A 21247-nucleotide genomic window follows, 5' to 3' on the forward strand; every position below is an offset into this window, starting at 1 on the left:
AGGCTTTTTGTGCTCAAATACCATCTCCTTTTTTTTTGCTATTTAGTGGATATGAGTCTCCACCCAAAGATACAACCCCCCAGCCCTCCATATTTACAAAACACAGGTAACCCATGTCTAGTATGCCCAATTCAAGATGGCTTCCTTTATTGCTCGTGGCACCGTTCTCTTTGCTGTTTTTGTGAGTGTTTCTAGCGAGAACTGTGCTCCTTTGGAATATAAAGTGAATACACTGATATCGTAAGTACATAACAGCCATAGAATCGAAATAAACCTTCACTATTTGCTTGGAAAATCGCATATTGATAGTTGTTTCGCTTTCGTGTTTTGTTTTGGTCTCGTACCCAGTTTACGAGTTCAAAGAACTCCCAAAGGAACTTAATAATATTTGCTACATAACTAAGATTTAGAGATAATATTAGGTAAAATTAAATTGTCTTGGCGGATTGTTTTGTTAATTTTTCGTTTTTATTTGTTTTTATTATGTTCATGTCCTACTTTTTTGTTTTTATTTTGCTCATGACTTCTTTTTCATTGTTTTTATTTTGTTCAATTCTTCCTTTTTATTGTTTTTTATTTTTTTCATTTTTTTCCTTTTTATTTGTTTTTATATTGTATTCATCCATCATCAGTCCACAATTCTGGTGGTTTGAAACTGACGCCAAGTTCTGCAAGGAAGCAGCGAATGCTACAACTGACAAGTGCATGTTCATGTTCTCTTTGTGCAATGATCTGCCTGTATTGTGCCCTGATTCAAATGTCTGCCAGACGTCAACTCCCATCTCCCCCGGTGTAAGGAATAAGCTGTTTACATGGCCTGTGAGGATGGGATCTAGAAAGTATGACAATTTCAAGTATGATGTTGGTAAGTTACTAAAGTCAGCTGTTGCCATGACAACCCCTACCCCTCCCAGCAAATATTGGTAACCCATAGACTCAAGTTTTCATGACGTGATGTCCATCCGTCTGTCCATCTGTCCCTTCCAAATAAACAACCAAACTTGGCAGGTGTCATTTATGTGTCAAGGGAGGTGCAAAACTGTGGTCACAAGGGACAGGAAACAAGGGGGTATTAGAAGCTGGTTGAGACAGCATGATTTATTTGTATGCGGCCTGCCTTCAACATGTCTTTAACAATTATTACACACTACGACTTTCTTTGTTGAGCATCATTAGTGGAGTCGTAGGTTTATTAACACTCTACGACTCGAGTTATAAAGGTTACAACCAAATCGTGCTGCCTAAATCAGCCTTAAGGGTTGAGTTGCTACAGTAGTTCTGCTTGAATCAGTCAGTTTTATAATATTAGAAATCATGTATACATATATCAGAAACCTAACAGTACTTTTGTATATTTCTGAACAGATGACCACTTTTTCAGTGCTACATATAGAAATGGAGATAAAACCAAATGCAAAGGACGTGTCAGCGGCCCCCTGCCTTTAGCCTCAAAAGTTAAATTTCAGTGTGACAAGAAGGCAGTGTGGAATGCTTCATCTATCAACAGCAGTTTGCCATTCACTGGTGCAATGGCCCCTCAACCAATCAGTATTGAGATGAAAGAGTGTGTGGTAATATGTGCGATCATTTGTCATGCTTTTAACATTTGTAATGAATATGATAAAAACAAACAGGGAGATGGATAGATAACCGAGGACAAAAGACTGGTAGACAGAAAAACAGATAGACAGATAGATGGAAAGATACTGTAGATAAATTGAGTGTGGGACAAAGTGCGGTATTCAGTGTTATTACTGGGGAAAACCCTCTCTGCTCGGTCATCGGGCACTGTCTTGTATTCTAAGCCGCATGGTTCCTGGAGGCGAGCGCAAAAACGGACGCAGGGTAGGGGGGAAGGAACCACGTGGCCTAAAATACAAGATGGCACCCGATCACAGAACTGAGAGGGTTTTCCGTGATGATAACACTGAGTACTGCCTGCAAGCAGGCTAGGGCCAAAGAGAATGATGAACAAGGTGGCAGGTGGGCAGATAGAGAGAGACAGACAGGAGAAAGAGAGTAAGACAGGAGAACAGTCAGTTTGTCAGGTGGGTGAAGGTACAGACACCTAAAAATAGATATATGAAATGCATAGAATGCACTGAGGTGGACAGACAGACATGTGCACCTATTTAAAATAAGATTGCATTTGAAAGACCATATTTCTTAACCCATATTTCTTAGCCACAGTGGTGGCTAAATCCTGGTCTCTGAAAACTATGTGGATATATAAAGAATGCTAAAAACGTTTTACAACACATGGATTCTCCACTTTTTGTTTGAAATAGATGTATTCATAAAGTATTCAGCAATCCTATCTCTTTTTCTGCACCTTATTTTTAGTATACTATTGTGTTCAACTCCTCTGAGGGATGTAGATTCTATGGTAATGACACACCAGAGAAAGCCCTAAGCACAGGATCAATACTACTCATTCTGTAAGTAGTTCCTGTCAGTTTGTCATTAAAGAGGTGTCAGTCAGCAAGTCTAAAAAAACAAAGTCTCAAAACAAAGTTTTAAACCTTTTTCCAAATTCAATAAAAAATATTGCAAAAGCTCTCCCTTATTAGCCAATGGTAATGGATTATTTCTCACACTTCAGGAGGCTGAAAGGGACTTTTCAATGTTTTTTGTGTAATAACACGTTGGCGCTTAAATGTTATTACCACAAATTTGATAACAAATAATGATTTGGTTCGAAATAGAATAAAAAAACAGTCAAACTAAGGATAACGCCTCTTAGGGTCCCCCTTTTAGTCATTTCCTTACAATTTTGGACAATATGGGGGTAGGGGCACATGCCCTCAGTGCCCTACCCCCTGCTACGGCCCTGAGAAGGTGGCTTGAAAGTTGAATAATTTGGGAATATAATATAAATGTAACAAAAATATAATATATTTTTATATAATATATTATATAGTATAATATATTTTTATATAATATATATATCAATATAATATAATATAATATGTGTTTTAGGTCACTCACTTTGAAATTGGAACTCAAATCCACAAATTACTTCCACCATATGTTTAAAATAATAAACAGCTAACCCCCTCGAGCAGGCATCCCTGATAATTTGCATTTTCACCATTTGGCAGGTTCTTCCCAGGTATTTTCCTCTACTGTGCAATTGGAGGCTTGATAAATACAGGGAAAGGGAAATCTGGCAAAGAGATCATCCCCAACTACAGCTTCTGGAGTGACTTCCCCTATCTTGTGTTGGTAAGTGATGCTTGGACCAGGGTCTACCTCCAGGGGGGGGAGGGGGGGGGCAGAAAGTCTGTAACTGTAATACTGTAACAGGAAGTGTGATATGATTTTTTTTGGGTCTGGTCCCCAGTGATAGACACCCTAAGGAATAGCAGATTTCCAGAAGCAGATAGCACTTGGAGTGAATTTTATACCCTAAGGGATAGGACGAGCATATGTACATTTTTTAGGGAGGGTCCCCCCCAGGTCTGCTTGTTATATTGCTAGGTAAATCTGAAATACCAAGTGTTTAACAGCCTTTAACAGCTACTTGGCCAGGATTGTGTACCCTGGTACAAAATCTAGGGCAACCAAATCAAGGGCATATCTAGAGAAAAACAGGGTGGGGACCAGAGTAGTTAAATTACTTACCATGGATCAATTAAACACGAGGTTCCGCTATAAAAGGGAAAGCTCCTCCCACCCCCGGGCTCAAGAACAATCAGTTATCAATCAGCCATCAATGAGTCAACATGCCAGGACAATTGCTCTGAGCTCTAAATTAAAATATCATTTTCTAAACCTAATAAAATATCATTCCTAGACTTGTCCACTTAAAATGGTTCTATTTATAGTAAAATATTGCTATACCAAAGCTGCATGCACTCTAAAATTCGAGCATTTTTATCACAGCGCAATAGTAATTTATGCAGATGCGTTAGATTTAATTTTGAATCGAAAACGTGAGTGGACAGCAAATAACTATAATTTAACAATCTCTTAACACAACTGTGTTGTTACCTGTGCAAAAATAGTTTTATTCCAGCCGACTAAGGCTCAGAGATAAGCAATTTTACAGGAGGCTTAAAATTTTGACTGCTAGCGCTGCAGTTTTCTGATTATTATTGCAAATGCGAAGACTGGGGGTGGGAGGAGCTTTCCCTTTTGTAGCGGAACCTCGTGTTTAGCTCTTAGCTCTGGCAATGGGTCACTAGATCCACTAGAAACTTGTTCTATCTGAATGCACACATCATCCATCTTCCAACTACCAACAAAGGTGTCAACTGAAGGCATAATCGTCTTGTCACATGATCAGCTCTAGACAAGTGCCTGCAAATGTATATGATATTATACTGTCAATTCATATGACATTTGTTGAATATTTCTTTGAATCGCAGGATGGGTTTGCCTTTTGCCTCTCTGTCATAACATGTCGCCAAATGTCCCGTACTCGAGATGGTCCATACCAGACTATGTGATGCATGAGCAACTTGGTGTGAATGCTGTGAAGATTAGACAGCCATGAGATATAATATGTTATAGTACTCCCCTCCCCCTTACCATGGCAACCAATACACAGTTCAAAAAAGTTAGCAAATTAGCAAGACTATGTGATGCATGAGCAACTTGGTGTGAATGCTGTGAAGATTGAGATATAATGAGATATAATATGTTATAGTACTCCCCTCCCCCTTACCATGGCAACCAATACACAGTTCAAAAAAGTTAGCAAATTAGCAAGACTATGTGATGTATGAGCAACTTGGTGTGAATGCTGTGAAGATTGAGATATAATGAGATATAATATGTTATAGTACTCCCCTCCCCCTTACCATGGCAACCAATACACAGTTCAAAAAAGTTAGCAAATTAGCAAGTAAGAATTGACTTGATGACTAAGAGGATGTGCTGTTCAAGCATTTCTTTCCCTCGCATGTTGGCTAGTGAAGTCAAACAGATAGCTTTTCTTGCACCCTCGTGTTTGGTTTGCGTCATAAACCTGTCATGGTGGCCACATTTGCACCTGCACACTGAAATAATAAGAGACTCACACTGGAAAAAATTGGAACAGTCAAAATGTTATAAGAACCATCAAGTTTTCTCCTTCTACTGGTACTGGAGCGTCAAGGAGACTGAAACCTTGTTTGCACATTTTTAAGACAAATTCCAGTTTAAGAATTTAACAACTTAACCTTTAGGGACATCATTAAAAATGGTGGATCTGGAATTTCTCAACAGTGGCTCAAATTATGAAAACTTTGCCAAAGTTCTCCAAGCCCTTGTCTTCTCCAAAATACAGTGGATTGAGAAAACGTTGTCGTCAACCGGTTTCGCATCAAAGTCTAAAGTTATGTGGTGGCCAACATGTACAGCTAGGCGCTTCAGTGGTTACCCAATGCTTACATGCAGGCTTGTCACATTGTTTGGAGCCGGTTGATGACAACGTTTTGTCAATCGACTGTATACGGTCATGATTTTTCTTTTAAAGGGTGGTTACAGTATTTTGAAGCCCACAGAATGGCCCAAGGATCTGCCAATCCTATATTCCGCAAAGTCTCTTTAACAACATCCAACTTCTAAACTGCTGTCTGGCTTCTGTCATCCAAACTAATGGAATGACATTTTGGTGCTTTCTGATTGCCCTGTGGCTTGCAGAGAGGTGGCATAATGGAATCTCATGCTTAGCGCATCGGCCTCTGATCGCTATTGCCCAGGTTCGAATCCCGGCTCAAACTGGGGATTTTTTCCAGATTCCTGCCTTGATTCGAATTTGTGTCACAAGTGAGTTGAAGTTATTCTCCCATGTTTCCAGTCTTTTTGGATAAGGACACTAAACCGGAGGTCCCGTCTCTTTAAACTGCACAACACTAACCTGAGCCGAAGGGACGTAAAAGAACCACTGGGGACGCAATAAACCCTCTGGCAGTGACCACCCCCAGTGACAGTGCTTACTAACCGAGGGCCATATGTTAGAAAACTGTATATTCGGTTAAATATGTTACCTTCGATAAACAAAGACTGAAACTGAAATTTGCAAGAGCTCACAGATTATTAAAAAAAAGTTATAATAATAATGTAGATATGGATTTTTTTAAAGAGCCTTTCCACAGGTTAATGCACCCAGCGTTAAATGGTGTGAGTATTTTTTTGTGTGTCTACAGTAGATGACAAATTACGAATTAATTTAGGAAAGGGTTTATTTATAATCAATGTGTTACATTAAATAAATAATTGATAAAAAGTTGCACTTCCTACTTTATGACCAACTAAACTGTGGGAAATCTGGAATATTGTTGTTACAAATACTATCTTCAAATTCAGAATTTCAAAATTTCCCCAAAGAAAATGATAAACTGGTGCAGACTGACGTCAAAGCATTTTAAGGGTACTTGGCTCTAATATGACTTAATGTTATCATATACAAAACTTACAGTTCTAATATGTTTTTAATAGCTATAGAATTTCTGATAGCATTTCTTCGCCACACTGGTTGACCAATGACATAGATGTCAGCATATTTCTCGAATTCTGATTGGCTAAAATGACATAGATGTCAGCATATTTCCTGCATCCTGATTGGCTAATGACATAGATGTCAGCACATTTCTTGCATCCTGATTGGCTAATGACATAGATGTCACAGGCAACCCAAGTACATTATGAGAAAATTTTTACTGTATGATGAAAGAGATGAAATAAAGTGTTTGTTTTTCAAGCAATTTCGCAAGTTTATCAGAAACCCTCTTACAAAGCTTATAATGTACTTGGGCTGCCTGTGTGTAGATGTCAGCATATTTCTTGCATCCTGATTGGCCTACCATACTTTGCCAATGTTGCCATGGTAGCATGCCACATTGTAAAAAAAACTTTTACACTAAAAGGATTTTACTACTTCGGTTTATAGTTCTTAGCACCCTAAAGAAACCTGCTTTAAAAGAACCAACCAAACTATTATTTAAACAACAATAGTTTTATAGATTCAAATGCATATTCTAGACTGATGAAAGTGAGTGTCGGAAATCATTAAACTCCTCTAAACTACTGAGGGCAATCTTCTCAGCAAAAATCTTTTCATTTGGCGACAGAATAACACCCAACCCATAATCATCCACAATCATGTCCTCTTTCAGCCTTCCGACATGTCTCAGGAACAAATGCCGCTCCTTTATTCTTTTAAGTGAGCACTGAAACAATCTTGGACACCTTGCAATGCTATTACAACTGGCATTCATCTCTTCATAACAGTATCTATACTTTGCTTTCATCCCTTCTTTACTAAACGTGAGAACTCTTGGTTGTTTCAAGAGTATGTTTCTAAGCTGATGATGGTTGAATCTGAGTACTTTTTCCATGAAGTTGATTTTGTCATGTAAGGATGCAATTGAACAGGAGGCAATGATATCTGGGCATTTTGTTAACAGGTGTAATACTTCCTCCCGGCCAAGTTTGGGTTTTACAGCAAGTCCTTGTAAAAACTTCACCTGAAATGCAAATGATGCAAATAAAAAAAATCAACATTTTAAGGAAGAAATGCTAACCTCAAGATTTTGGCTAAACACTTTAAGTTTAGTGAGTTCTGTCATATTAATAAAGAAAATTTGAATAAAACATGAGTGAGTAACAAAACTCTGCAAAGCCTTCTTGCAAGGGAGGAACAAATTTGTTAGGCTAAATTTAATGATAACAGTAAAACCATGAAATTCTCTCTAATAAATGCAGAAACATGTCTTGTTTTACAACACACTCCAGTGAGAGCGTATCATAAATTGAGGTGCAGCCAAATTACAGGAAATTTCATGATTTTATTATCTAAATTTAGCCTAACAAATTCCTGCCTTTATTGTTGTTCACATCTTCTTTTCATCAATCCAAGATAATAATCAGAAATTAGGCTAGGCTTAGAATCCCTGAATTGACTGGTTCATCCAGTAGAAATCAAGCTAAGTCCTTTGGACTTTTTGATAGATATAGTTTATAGACAGATGATCTAGTTGGCTTACACTATACAATTAAAGGTCGGCTTAAAACCCCTTAGAGGCGGAGCCAGGAATTCCAAAAAGGGGGGGGGGGGGGTGAAGAAAAGGTTTCAAGAAAGGTTGGGCCGGATTCGATGTTCTTTCATAGATTTCTTACATTTCTTGTTATTTTTAAATCAAATATCTGAAAATAGGGGGACTGGGACCCGCTTAACCCACCCCTAAATCTGCCCCTTCCCCTCCCCTCTACACACCCCTTATCTCTCACCTTCTCGATAAGCGTTTCCTCTGTTCTCGCTGTTAGTATTCCAGGAGACTTTCTAACAACATACATTAAAGCGTCCGGTTTGATTCCAACATCCCGCATAGCCTTCACGCGACTGTATATCACTTCATCCTTTATGACAAGAATAGATGGTCTGGCAGAGATCACGGACCCAACCTCCTTATTCAGACCAATCCCTTGGAGAATTCCAACCTTTCCCTTTACTCTATCTAAACTCAACCTGCTTATGTCCAATTGTTTGTTGACTTTTTCAAGCGATACTCCTATATCAGAAAGGTAGTGTTCTACGGAGATGTTGCGTTTCTCGTTAAAAGCGTTTGGAGTTTTACTCAATACTTCCACGTGTAGAGCACTTAATATTTGCTCCCCGTTTGTTGTTTGATTTGCTCGGCCCGCTAAAAAGCGATAATTACACAATCCGTTACCCACTCTTGATAATACGATTTCACGTTGTTGAAATGGTTGAAAAAGATCCCTGCAAAGTAGGATAGTTCGTCGAACTCTCTTGATCAAGGCAGCCATTTTGGAATCATCAACCACAGGTAGACCATTTCCCCTTTTATACCCTGTTTTACAAATAACACAGGATACCCAGACAAAAGTGCATGCAAAAGTGCGCAGTTATGCTTTTTTTTTTTTTGTTATTTTCTTTTTATTCTTTGCTCATTTCACAGAAAAGAGAGCGCTAAAGATTTCAAATATCTTATTAGCAGTTACTCCAACACCATAGGAGGAGTACTACATTGAGAAGAAAAACCGACACACAGCGTTAAATGGTCGTAATACGACAGGAGAACATGTTCTCCTGACTACGACTATTTAACGCTGTGTCGGTCATTCTTTTTAGCTGGAACTAGACTGGAGATTCAGGACCATTCAACAGAACTTTCTTATAGTAAGGTGCTCATATAGCTTTGCCTTATAGGGTTACATCAAGCAGGCCAAAAACAAATCGGGGTCTATTCTAGAAAATCGAGCTGTCAAATATCTTAGGGATAGGGGAGCTGGTGCAGGTATCTGTTGGTGTAAGATATTTTTTCTTTGTGAGTGTGCATGTTTTTTTCTTTGCTATCCCCAATGCACGTTATTTTATTTGTTTACATTTTTACATTTTGAATCTGCTCGTTATTTTTTTTTTCGCAGTGGCTATATAGCGGACAGTCGGGAGAGGTCTTGGATAGACTAAATGCCCGATAGTTTTCAATTTATTCAAATAACCCAGTAAATTGTCTTCCTAGTAAGTTCAAAGCATTCTATATTGTTGAGCTTTGTTGTCGGTATTGAATTCAATTCAAAGTTTCCGTTGTCTGTGTACACTGTGTAATTCAGATTCGCTTGCCCTCAACAAATATAGATTAATAGTATGTATTCATTGCGTTACAAAGCGGGCCTTTTCTTTCTGGACGTAAAGCGACATTAATTTGTCCTAAAATGAGTCAGGGTTACAGACCCTTGGCCTGTTGGCGGCACCCCTGGACACCAAACATGGATTTTAACATTAGAGAGATGTTTTGCATTTTTGTAAATGCCTACCAACGAAGCAATTAGCTTGAAAACAAAGCCTATAACACCCACACTAAAAGTAAATATGTATTTACCCTGAAGCCTAGAGATAAATTAAACATTATTTCTTAACTTTAGGCGCTGCTTTTGAGGCAATAAATACCAATTCATATTGCTTAATTTATTTTAGTACTCTAGCATTCAATATCTCTCTTCAGTGCAGTTTCTTGCCGTTCTACAGGGTACAACTGGGAACTCAGGGTCTTCGAGACGTGGTTGTTTGCCTTGTGCAACGAGAGAAAGATTAGAATAGTCCTGTGCGTTTTGCTTTGTCCAATTTTCAATATAGTTTCAAGCTGTTCTTTTTCATACAAGAAAGAGTGAAAAGAAAAAGAATTTTAAAGAAGTGCTGTTATGTTTATTCCTATAAAATTCAGAGAGACTAGAGAGACTAGTTGTTCTGCGTGGGCTTTGTTGAAATAGGGAAATCAACACTACAATGCTGTATGCCTGTCTGAGATAGATTAGTATCAGCCCTAGGATTTGCTGAGAAGGAAGGAGGGGAGACATAGATACCATATGCGAAAAAATCTAGCATTTCTATTCTTCAATAAGAAAAGACCGTAGTTTTGGCGGCCGAGGAGAGGGGTACACCTCCCCCCTTCGAAGAACTCTGTTTCCAGAGGTTTCCAGCCCTGTATGTGCTAATGTATGTCTCTTTCTTTTGGAATATATACCAATCCCCGCTAAGCCCCTGTGAAAGCCATCACGGCTTAAAATTCCCTGTACGGTTCTTTTGCGTCAGAAAAAGACAAATAAAATCACAAAGGTATTTGCACTATTGAATCATACGCGCAATTTTTAAAGGACATGAAAATTAACTTATTGACATAAGCTACATTCCTTCGGCACTTTTCATAGTCTGCAAGAACAAAAGAAATAGCTCAGGAGTCTAGTGCTTGCAGTAGCTGTAGCAAGGTGTTTCTTGCAGCGCGGTCTTGCAGGAACACGTCTGTATTAACCATGAGGGCAAGCACTGTGCTTTTACTAGCGGTCGTGTTGCTAGCAGTGTTGATAGAGGTCAGTGAAGGCCTAGATAGAAAGGAGAATGAAGTGAAAGAAGTAAAGGAGATTTCACAAGAAGAGAAAGAAGTTGATGCTCCCAAGAATGACCCGCATTGGTGGGGACACAAGCATAGAAGAAGGCGCTACTGCAGCCGCGTAAACTGCCAGACCAGCAACTGGAGCCACTGGGGTTCCTGCCATTACCATAGCACACAGTCTCGTAGCAGGAATATCATCAAGAATGCCGCCTGTGGGGGGTCCCCCTGTGGAGCTCTGAGGCAGACGAAGCGCTGTAATCCAGGTACATTGCAGATGTAACTAGCGGTTCTTACAATAGTTTATTGCAGAATGACAAACCGTAGCACTTAATGACGAAACGTTGCGATCCACGACTAGGTATTATACATCGATATAAAGATATTACTTTACAGCAGTTTTTACTTATCAAAATACAATTTAAACCTGAGAGAACACTCTTAAACACTTTTTTTCGAATTGGTTGTCGCCCAAACACTTTGTCTGCACATTCCTGGCTACGCCCGTTCTTGGCGAGCATTTCAGCAAAAATAAACAAAAACAACCCCTCAAAACCTTGTTATTCCGAACATTTTTTCTTTCGTGCGACTTTGGCACGCCGTTTAATCTAGGCCTAATTAAACATTCAGTAAACAAAGCAAAAAAAAGCGTATTATTTTTGTTAGTTGTTCACGGAGGATGGGCCCGCTGGAGTGGATGGCACAGATGTAATAAGAACTGTGGTGGCGGCATCCAGTACCGCTACAGGACTTGCACCAGCCCCCGCCCGGCCAATGGCGGTCGCTACTGTCACGGTTCAAGCAAGCAGTCACGCACGTGTAACACACGCCCATGTCGAGGTGAGGGATACGAAGTGTATTTTAACATGAATTTAACAAAAATCCTTTCTCCAGTTCCCAGTTATATTAAACCACGTTTCCATTTCATTATCCATTCTGCCTCTTTTTCGGACCTCTGGAATTTTACTTATGCCAATTGTCCGCCTCTTTTTATTCGAATAGTAATCCAACGAGGACACGGAAATAAGGGGTTCAGCACGAGTATTTTCATGATGGGAGAGGGTGCTTTCATAATGGAATATTCAGAAAAGATATAAGTCAGCACAATTGTGCGATTCTAAGCTGAAGGGTTTGACTAGCATTTCGTGCATTAACGTTTCGTTAGTTGTTGTTTATCTACATTCATTAGAGTGGTTTAAATTAATCCGTGAAAACGTTAGTAGCACACTACACGTTTATATATAGTAACACTAGTAAAATATTTTGTTCTCTATTGTTTTGTTTTGTATATCACGAACTGTAACGTAACACACCAATTAATAGTTAGTGTTTCACAGATTATTAATCTGTGAAGAAACCACTCTCTAAGACTTTCTTTATTTTAAACCGTTATTGCTTGTCATCGTTAGTACGAACAACCCCTGGTCTAACACTTATAATCTTCTATTGACAGTGAATGGCGGCTGGTCAAAGTGGTGCTCCTGGCACGCGTGCTCAAAGACTTGTGGGTACGGCGTGAGGAGCAGATACCGAACCTGTACCAGTCCACGCCCGGCTAACGGTGGCCGCTCGTGTCGTGGACCTAGCAAGCAGACTGCTCGGTGCAAAGTGCGAAACTGCCCTCGTAAGTAAAGAAAAATGACAGATAAAAGACGCAGACTATCATTACTACGTTTAAAGTTTGAATGATTAGAAAATTTATCAATACTCAATCTTAGGGCACGGAGGTTGGGCTCGCTGGAGTGGATGGCGCAAATGTTCTAAGACTTGTGGCGGCGGAATCCAGTACCGCTACAGGACTTGTACCAGACCCCGCCCGGCCTATGGCGGTCGCTACTGTCACGGGTCCAGCAATGAGTCACGCAAGTGTAACACACGCCCATGTCCAGGTTTGTGTTTTACATTGATTGTTCAGTCCATGTTTTTCTGTTGTTGTCATCTTGTTGCTTTTAAAGTTGTTAATATGTTGCTGTTGAAGCGCCCGCGAATGTAATAAGGTTTTACCCGCAATTGTAATAAACCCGCAAATGTAATAAGGTTTTACTCGCAAATGTAAGAAACCCGCTAATCTAAAATGGTTTAACCCGCAAATTTTGGCCAGTCAAACCCATAATTTTACACTTCTATTAAACAGCCAACTCAACTAAGGGGGTTTATACGGACACCATTTTCTATAATATGACGTTACTGTTATCATAACCTTCATAAACCAGCAAGGAAATAGAAACGATGATTTATAGAAACAAACCTTCTATTTGTCGCCACAGGGCGCCCCTCTAGATTTTATTTCGTCTCCAATGCAAACTGATAAAATCTGGGCGATTCTTCGATGAGCGAAGACCACATTTATAATCATCATTGTTAAATTGATGTGTCTCTGTGTTTTTTTTTTTATCAGCTCACGGAGGCTGGTCCAGCTGGGGGGCGTGGCACGCATGTTCCAAGACATGCGGTAAAGGGGTAACATATCGGACACGGACATGCCACAATGGTTATTACCACTACCACCACAAGTGCCCAGGACCGGACAAAGAGACCAAAGACTGCTTTGAGAAACACTGTCCTGGTAGGTTAATAATCTACTTAGACAGGAAGGGGGGGGGGGGGGGGGGTGAATAACGAATACATTAGGGGCAGAAATGGTTTAGTTAACTCTGAATAGATAGAATCTCCCACTAACGAACTGATTCCGCCTCCCCCTTCAAGTACTTTTATATAAGAAGTTTCTCCTTGAAAATTCGAGTTATTTTATATCTGGGGTTTTAACAGCAGTATTCTATTGTAATTGTTGTTTAAGTGAATGGTGGCTGGTCGGCTTGGGAGGATCAGCATCCTTGTTCCCGGACATGTGGCCATGGACATAAGCACCGGACACGTACATGTACTAACCCCAAACCGGCGTATGGTGGCCTAGACTGCCCAGGGAGCAGCTCCCAGTCTGTGGATTGTCATGTGCGCGACTGCCCGAGTAAGAAAGAAACCAGAACTCAGTCATTAAGTAATTCTAGAAATATACCCCCCTCCCCCTGACACTCAAGGAGGGCCTTCCCCAATCACACTCATGGAAGGCCCCTTCCCATCAAACTCATTGAGGGCCCCTACCCCATCACACTCATGGAAAGCTCCTCCCCCATCACACTCATGGAGGGCCCCTCCCCCATCACACTCATGGAGGGCCCCTCCCCCATCACACTCATGGAAGACTCCTCCCCCATCACACTCATGGAGGGCCCCTCCCCCATCACACTCATGGAGGGCCCCCCCCCCATCACACTCATGGAAGGCTCCTCCCCCATCACACTCATGGAATCACACTCATGGAGGGCCCCCCCCATCACACTCATGGAAGGCCCCTCCCCCATCACACTCATGGAGGGCTCCTCACCCATCACACTCACGGAGGGCCCCCCCCATCACACTCATGGAAGGCTCCTCCCCCATCACACTCATGGAAGGCTCCTCCCCCATCACACTCATGAAGGCTCCTCCCCCATCACTCACATGTAGGGCCCCTCCCCGTCACACTCATGGAGGGCCCCTCCCCCATCACACTCATGAAGGCCCCTCCCCCATCACACTCATGGAGGTCCCCTCCCCCATCACACTCATGGAGGGCCCTCCCCCCATCACACTCACGGAGGGCCCTCCCCCATCACACTCATGGAATCACACTCATGGAGGGCTCCTCACCCATCACACTCACGGAGGGCCCCCCCCATCACACTCATGGAAGGCTCCTCCCCCATCACACTCATGGAGGGCTCCTCTCCCATCACTCACATGTAGGGCACCTCCCCGTCACACTCATGGAGGGCCCCTCCCCCATCACACTCATGAAGGCCCCTCCCCCATCACACTCATGGAGGTCCCCTCCCCCATCACACTCATGGAGGGCCCTCCCCCCATCACAATCATGGAGGGCCCTCCCCCATCACACTCATAAAGGCCCCTCCCCCATCACACTCATGGAGGTCCCCTCCCCCATCACACTCATGGAGGGCCCCTCCCCCATCACAATCATGGAGGGCCCTCCCCCATCACACTCATGGAAGCCCCTCCCCCATCACACTCATGGAGGACCCCTCCCCCATCACACTTATGGAAGCCCCTCCCCCATCACACTCATGAAGGCCCCTCCCCCATCACACTCATGAAGGCCCCTCCCCCATCACACTCATGGAAGCCCCTTCCCCATCACACTCATGAAGGCCCCTCCCCCATCACACTCATGAAGGCCCCTTCCCCATCACACTCATGGAAGGCTCCTCCCCCATCACACTCATGGAAGGCTCCTCCCCCATCACACTCATGGAAGGCCCCTCCCCCATCACACTCATGGAGGGCTCCTCTCCCATCACTCACATGTAGGGCCCCTCCCCGTCACACTCATGGAGGGCCCTTCCCCATCACACTCATGAAGGGCCCCTCCCCCATCACACTCATGGAGGTCCCCTCCCCCATCACACTCATGGAGGGCCCCTCCCCCATCACACTCATGGAGGGCCCCTCCCCCATCACACTCATGGAGGTCCCCTCCCCCATCACACTCATGGAGGTCCCCTCCTCCATCACACTCATGGAGGGCCCCTCCCCCATCACACTCATGGAGGGCCCCTCCCCCATCACAATCATGGAGGGCCCTCCCCCATCACACCCATGGAGGTCCCCTCCCCCATCACACTCATGGAGGGCCCTCCCCCATCACACTCATGGAGGGCTCCTCCCCCATCACACTCATGGAGGGCTCCTCACCCATCACACTCATGGAGGGCTCCTCTCCCATCACTCACATGAAGGGCCCTCCCCCATCACACTCATGGAGGGCCCCTCCCCCATCACACTCATGGAGGGCCCCTCCCCCATCACAATCATGGAGGGCCCTCCCCCATCACACTCATGGAGGTCCCCTCCCCCATCACACTCATGGAGGGCTCCTCCCCCATCACACTCATGTAGGGCCCTCCCCCATCACACTCATGGAGGGCCCCTCCCCCATCACAATCATGGAGGGCCCTCCCCCATCACACTCATGGAGGTCCCCTCCCCCATCACACTCATGGAGGGCCCCTCCCCCATCACACTCATGAAAGGGCTCCTCTCCCATCACACTCATGGAGGGCTCCTCACCCATCACACTCATGGAGGGCACCCCCCCCCCCATCACACTCATGGAGGACCCCTCCCCCATCACACTCATGGAGGGCCCTCCCCCCATCACACTCATGGAGGGCCCCTCCCCCATCACACTCATGGAGGGCCCCTCCCCCATCACACTCATGGAGGGCCCTCCCCCATCACACTCATGGAGGGCTCCTCCCCCATCACACTCATGGAGGGCCCCTCCCCCATCACACTCATGGAAGCCCCTCCCCCCATCACTCTCATGTAGGGCCCCTCCCCGTCACTCTCATGGAGGGCCCCCCCATCACACCCATGGAGGGCCCCTCCCCCATCACACTCATGGAGGGCCCCTCCCCCTTCACACTCATGGAGGGCCCCTCCCCCATCACACTCATGGAGGGCCCCTCCCCCATCAAACTCATGGAGGGCCCCCCCATCACACTTATGGAGGGCCCTCCCCCATCACACTCATGAAAAGGCTCCTCTCCCATCACACTCATGGAGGGCCCCTCCCCCTCAAACTCATGGAAGGCTCCTCCCCCCATCACACTCATGGAAGGGCTCCTCTCCCATCACTCTCATGTAGGGCCCTTCCCCGTCACACTCATGGAAGGCTCCTCCCTCATCACACTTTGAACACTCCCAGGAATGGAAGCTCCCGGCGAGGAATTGGGAGATGGATCTTTCACTTTCAATTCAGTATGGTTTTAATATTTTCAGTCAATTACGAACACAAGGGATGCTTCACCGACCGCTCGCAAAGAACCATGGGAGAGCTCATACTCCGCAAAGGCGCACAGGACCCTATCAAAGCTTGTGCACTAGCGGTGCGCAATAGCAACGCTGCGTACGAATGCTTTGGCCTTCAGAACGATGGAGAGTGCTGGACTAGCCGTGATGCCGCAGAGTCGTACAACAAGTACGGATACAGCCAAAACTGCAAGAACGGCCTCGGTGGGGGTTGGGCCAACGACGTCTATTGTTTTAACTGTAAGTAAAGGGAGGGGGATACGGGCCAAGTAAGGTTATCTGATTAAAAAATGTCGCGTATATATGATTTTTTTTTTGGGGGGGGGGGCTCTTCTTGGATCTGGTTATTGGACATTTCATATATGGTATGGGCAGAGCGGTAGATTTACGCAAATAAAACAACGAAAACAGAAGCATAAATCCACATGGGTAGTCAAGTGTATTAGTACTTACCCAGGTCAGATAAAATTATATCGTACATCACATAAATCTTGCAAGAATAAAAAAAAGGGGGGTTGGGGGAGGAGGGGAGAAAAGAAGGGGGGTCGGGTGGGAGAGGAGGGGTGAGGGGAGAAAAGAAGGGGGGTTGGGTGGGGAAGGAGGGGTGAGGGGAGAAAAGAAGGGGGGGTCGGGTGGGGAAGGAGGGGTGAGGGGAGAAAAGAAGGGGGGTTGGGTAGGGAAGGAGGGGTGAGGGGAGAAAAGAAGGGGGGTTGGGTGGGAGAGGAGGGGTGAGGGGAGAAGAGAAGGGGGGTCGGGTGGGAGAGGAGGGGTGAGGGGAGAAAAGAAGGGGGGTTGGATGGGGAAGGAGGGTGAGGGGAGAAAAGAAGGGGGTGGGGTGGGGTGGGGGAGGAGGAGTGAGGGGAGAAGAGAAGGGAGAAACGGTTTTTTCGAGGCGAGAAAAAAAGGATTCACAGGGTACACTTTCAGGGTATGTTCCACATTTCTTTTTTTCGCCTGTTTGTCGTTCTTTTAGATCTATTAAAAAGGATATAGGTAATCAATTATGGGGGGTAGTATGGAGTGTGTGACAAATGACTGTTTAGTTGCTTGGGGTTGTTGATCGCGAGACCACAAGAGAGAAGAGAAACGATTAGAGGACAGCTGTTGCTCTCTGGAGAATAGTTCTTTCGTACATGGAAATCGACTGGTGTCTCAAGGAAGTAACAGAAAAGAAGACAACGAAATTTGAAAAAGATATTGATAACACTGATAAACTAATGATAAACTAATCCAATGCATGATATAATGTTTGGATGCCCTACATAACGTAATACTAACTCTTAAATTCTTGTTGGTTAGCGAATAAAGTAACGACACCTCTGCCAACACATGGGCCTGCCCCCAAACCACCTGCTCCCAAGCCCAGTACAGGTTAGAACGTTAGAATCTAACACCAAGTAGCAAGTGACCATTCAACTTACGGATGATACAATCTTATCCCTATGGTACCATCTCAAGTGACAAGTACTTACAGACTAACACACATAGAACCACTGAGGATACTGGCCATGTGAGACCATTCTCAGTGACAGTACTAACAGACTAACACACATAGAACCACTGAGGACGCCGGCCGTGTGGTACCATTCTCAGTGAAAATACTTACAGACCAACACACATAGAACCACTGAGGACACTGGCCCTGTGGTACCATTCTCAGTGACAGTACTAACAGACTAACACACATAGAACCACTGAGGACGCCGGCCGTGTGGTACCATTCTCAGTGAAAATACTTACAGACCAACACACATAGAACCACTGAGGACACTGGCCCTGTGGTACCATTCACAGTGACAGTACTTACAGACCAACACACATAGAACCACTGAGGACGCTGGCCCTGTGGTACCATTCTCAGTGACAGTACTTACAGACCAACACACATAGAACCACTGAGGACGCTGGCCTGTGGTACCATTCTCAGTGACAATACTTACAGACCAACACACATAGAACCACTGAGGACGCTGGCCCTGTGGTACCATTCTCAGTGACAGTACAGTACTTACAGACCAACACACATAGAACCACTGAGGACGCTGGCCCTGTGGTACCATTCTCAGTGACAGTACTTACAGACCAACACACATAGAACCATTAAGGATGCTGGCCCTGTGGTACCATTCTCAGTGCCAGTACTTACAGACTAACACACATAGAACCACTGAGGACGCTGGCCCTGTGTCTCAGTTACAGTACTTACAGACTGACACACATAGAATCACTGAGGACACTGGCCCTGTGGTACCATCCTCAGTGAAAGTACTTACAGAACAATACGTAGAACCACTGAGGACGCTGGCCCTGTGGTACCATTCTCAGTGACAATACTTACAGACCAACACACATAGAACCACTGAGGACGCTGGCCCTGTGGTACCATTCTCAGTGACAGTACAGTACTTACAGACCAACACACATAGAACCACTTAGGACGCTGGCCCTGTGGTACCATTCTCAGTGACAGTGACAGTTACTTACAGACCAACACACATAGAACCACTGAGGACACTGGCCCTGTGGTACCATTCTCAGTGACAGTACTTACAGACTAAGACACATAGAACCACTGAGGACGCTGGCCCTGTGGTACCATTCACAGTGACAGTACTTACAGACTAAGACACATAGAACCACTGAGGACGCTGGCCCTGTGGTACCATTCTCAGTGACAGTGACAGTTACTTACAGACCAACACACATAGAACCACTGAGGACACTGGCCCTGTGGTACCATTCTCAGTGACAGTACTTACAGACCAACACACATAGAATCATTAAGGATGCTGGCCCTCTGGTACCATCCTCAGTGACAGTACTTACAGACTAACACACATAGAACCACTGAGGACGCTGGCCCTGTGTCTCAGTTACAGTACTTACAGACTGACACACATAGAATCACTGAGGACACTGGCCCTGTGGTACCATCCTCAGTGAAAGTACTTACAGAACAATACGTAGAACCGCTGAGGACACTGGCCCTGTGGTACCATTCTCAGTAACTACTTACAGACTGATCACACATAGAGAACCAGTGAGGACAGTGGCGCTGTGATACCATTCTCAGTGACAGTACTTTCAGACACATGGAACCACTGTGGTGTCATCGTTTGACTGTACTTATACACTCTGAGGACACAGGCCTGAGGTACCTTACTCAGATCTTTCAGATGATAGATTAAACCTAATCAACTAACAGGTTACCAACAAGTATAACTTGCGTACTTATCAGGATAAACCGGTTTGTAGGGTCTCCCGCGGCGTGCTATTCCGCGTGGAGTGAGTGGAGCGGCTGCTCAGCAGGCTGTGGTTGTGGCAAACAATTCAGAGTGCGATTCTGTAAATGTCCCGTATGTACAGACATCACACAGGAATCCCGTCAATGCAACTGCGACAAATGCCCTGGGCCTTAGGATGAAAAGGTGACAACAGGAGTAACAATTAGGTTCAAGGGTTCGAGGTTCGAGGATTGATGGCTAAACGATAAAAGCAGCCGACTAAAGACTCTGTGTCCGGAATGTGTAACGACTGTTATAATGCCACAAAACATAAATGTGTTGGTGAGTGGTTGGATGTGTAAGGTGGAGGGGTAAGGGTACATATACATAAAGCAGGTTTGAGAGAAAAGGAAGCCACGTCAGAGAGGATTTCGTCTGTAAATAAGGATTCCATTCGATAAGCCGATTTCGTTCTTAAATCATACGCAAAGACTGTTTATCGCGCGCGCGCGGGGGGGGGGGGGGGGGGTCGTTTGGGACGAGTGAATCGTACGTGTGTCGGTATCAGACGAGCGGTTCGTGCGGGACTCGTTTGCGAATCGTGCGTGTGTCGGAATTGGACGAGTGATTCGTGCGAGACTCGTTTGTGAATTCTGTGTGTGTCAGTATTGGACGATTGATTCGTGTGGGACTCGTTTGTGAATCGTGCGTGTGTTGGAATTAACGAGTGATTCGTGCGAGACTCGTTTGTGAATCGTGCGTGCGTTGGGATGTATAACAATATGTGAAATGTGAAAGTACAAGAATTGAGGCTTTTGGAATCATATCCAATTCCCCCTTTTTCTCTCTCCAGGAAAACGACTGTAACCAAGCCGGAGAGGCTCATACCAAAGCAGAAGAAAATCCAGCATGTGATTTAGAAAATTGATTTTGGAATTAGGAACCGAAAAGAAGCTCATTCCGTACTTAGAAGAAAAATTCACAGTAAGAGGGTTTTACGTAAGTGTAAGTTTTATCTTTATGCTTTAGAAAATTGATTATAAACAAGGAACCTAGAAGCATTACATAAGAAGTTTATAGTGGTGTTTGTGTAGTGATGTCAACAGTGTATGTGATCACATGCTAGATTTAGGGATGAAATAAAAAATAATGGCTTTGATATAGTAATAAACAGAACATCCATCAAACCTCAGGTTATTTTAGTTTATATATATCACGGAAGCATTTTTTTCTCTTGCATTTTGACTTAACTTACTTCAATAAAACTATACACCGATGAAAGGCATTGCTTTGTAGAATAGCATAAACCAATAT

The 21247-nt window shown here is 44.1% G+C and overlaps 3 protein-coding genes across 4 annotated transcripts; 2 read left to right on the forward strand and 1 right to left on the reverse strand.

The window, feature by feature from the left end:
• The first annotated feature begins 105 nt into the window (after nt 1–105).
• On the forward strand, nt 106–6214 carry LOC5505637. The gene is made up of 6 exons (XM_032373974.2): nt 106–240; nt 633–865; nt 1366–1571; nt 2344–2438; nt 3102–3225; nt 4371–6214. Exons 1-6 carry the CDS (start codon nt 137–139, stop codon nt 4449–4451), a joined length of 843 nt encoding a protein of 280 aa, XP_032229865.1. The 5' UTR covers nt 106–136; the 3' UTR covers nt 4452–6214.
• Nucleotides 6153–8787, reverse strand: LOC5505639 (transcription termination factor 3, mitochondrial). Its single transcript, XM_001626351.3, has 2 exons — nt 8218–8787; nt 6153–7454 (listed from the first exon to the last, which is right to left on the reverse strand). The coding sequence occupies exons 1-2, from the start codon at nt 8755–8757 to the stop codon at nt 6966–6968; spliced, it is 1029 nt and encodes a 342-aa protein (XP_001626401.1). The 5' UTR covers nt 8758–8787; the 3' UTR covers nt 6153–6965.
• Nucleotides 8788–10647: 1860 nt separating this feature from the next.
• LOC5505638 (coadhesin) lies at nt 10648–21120 on the forward strand. 2 transcript variants are annotated; one of them, XM_032373970.2, is made up of 10 exons: nt 10648–11104; nt 11505–11678; nt 12292–12462; nt 12557–12727; nt 13237–13404; nt 13636–13806; nt 16680–16949; nt 18009–18080; nt 19965–20137; nt 20787–21120. In XM_032373970.2, exons 1-9 carry the CDS (start codon nt 10762–10764, stop codon nt 20126–20128), a joined length of 1704 nt encoding a protein of 567 aa, XP_032229861.1. In that variant the 5' UTR covers nt 10648–10761; the 3' UTR covers nt 20129–20137; nt 20787–21120. The 2 variants fall into 2 exon arrangements, with proteins under 2 accessions (XP_032229861.1, XP_001626413.2); XM_001626363.3 differs by lacking the exons at nt 18009–18080; nt 19965–20137 and having other exon boundaries at nt 10652–11104.
• Nucleotides 21121–21247: the final 127 nt, after the last annotated feature.

Source organism: Nematostella vectensis, chromosome 5, assembly GCF_932526225.1.
Source record: "Nematostella vectensis chromosome 5, jaNemVect1.1, whole genome shotgun sequence".
Taxonomy (NCBI): Eukaryota; Metazoa; Cnidaria; class Anthozoa; order Actiniaria; family Edwardsiidae; genus Nematostella; species Nematostella vectensis.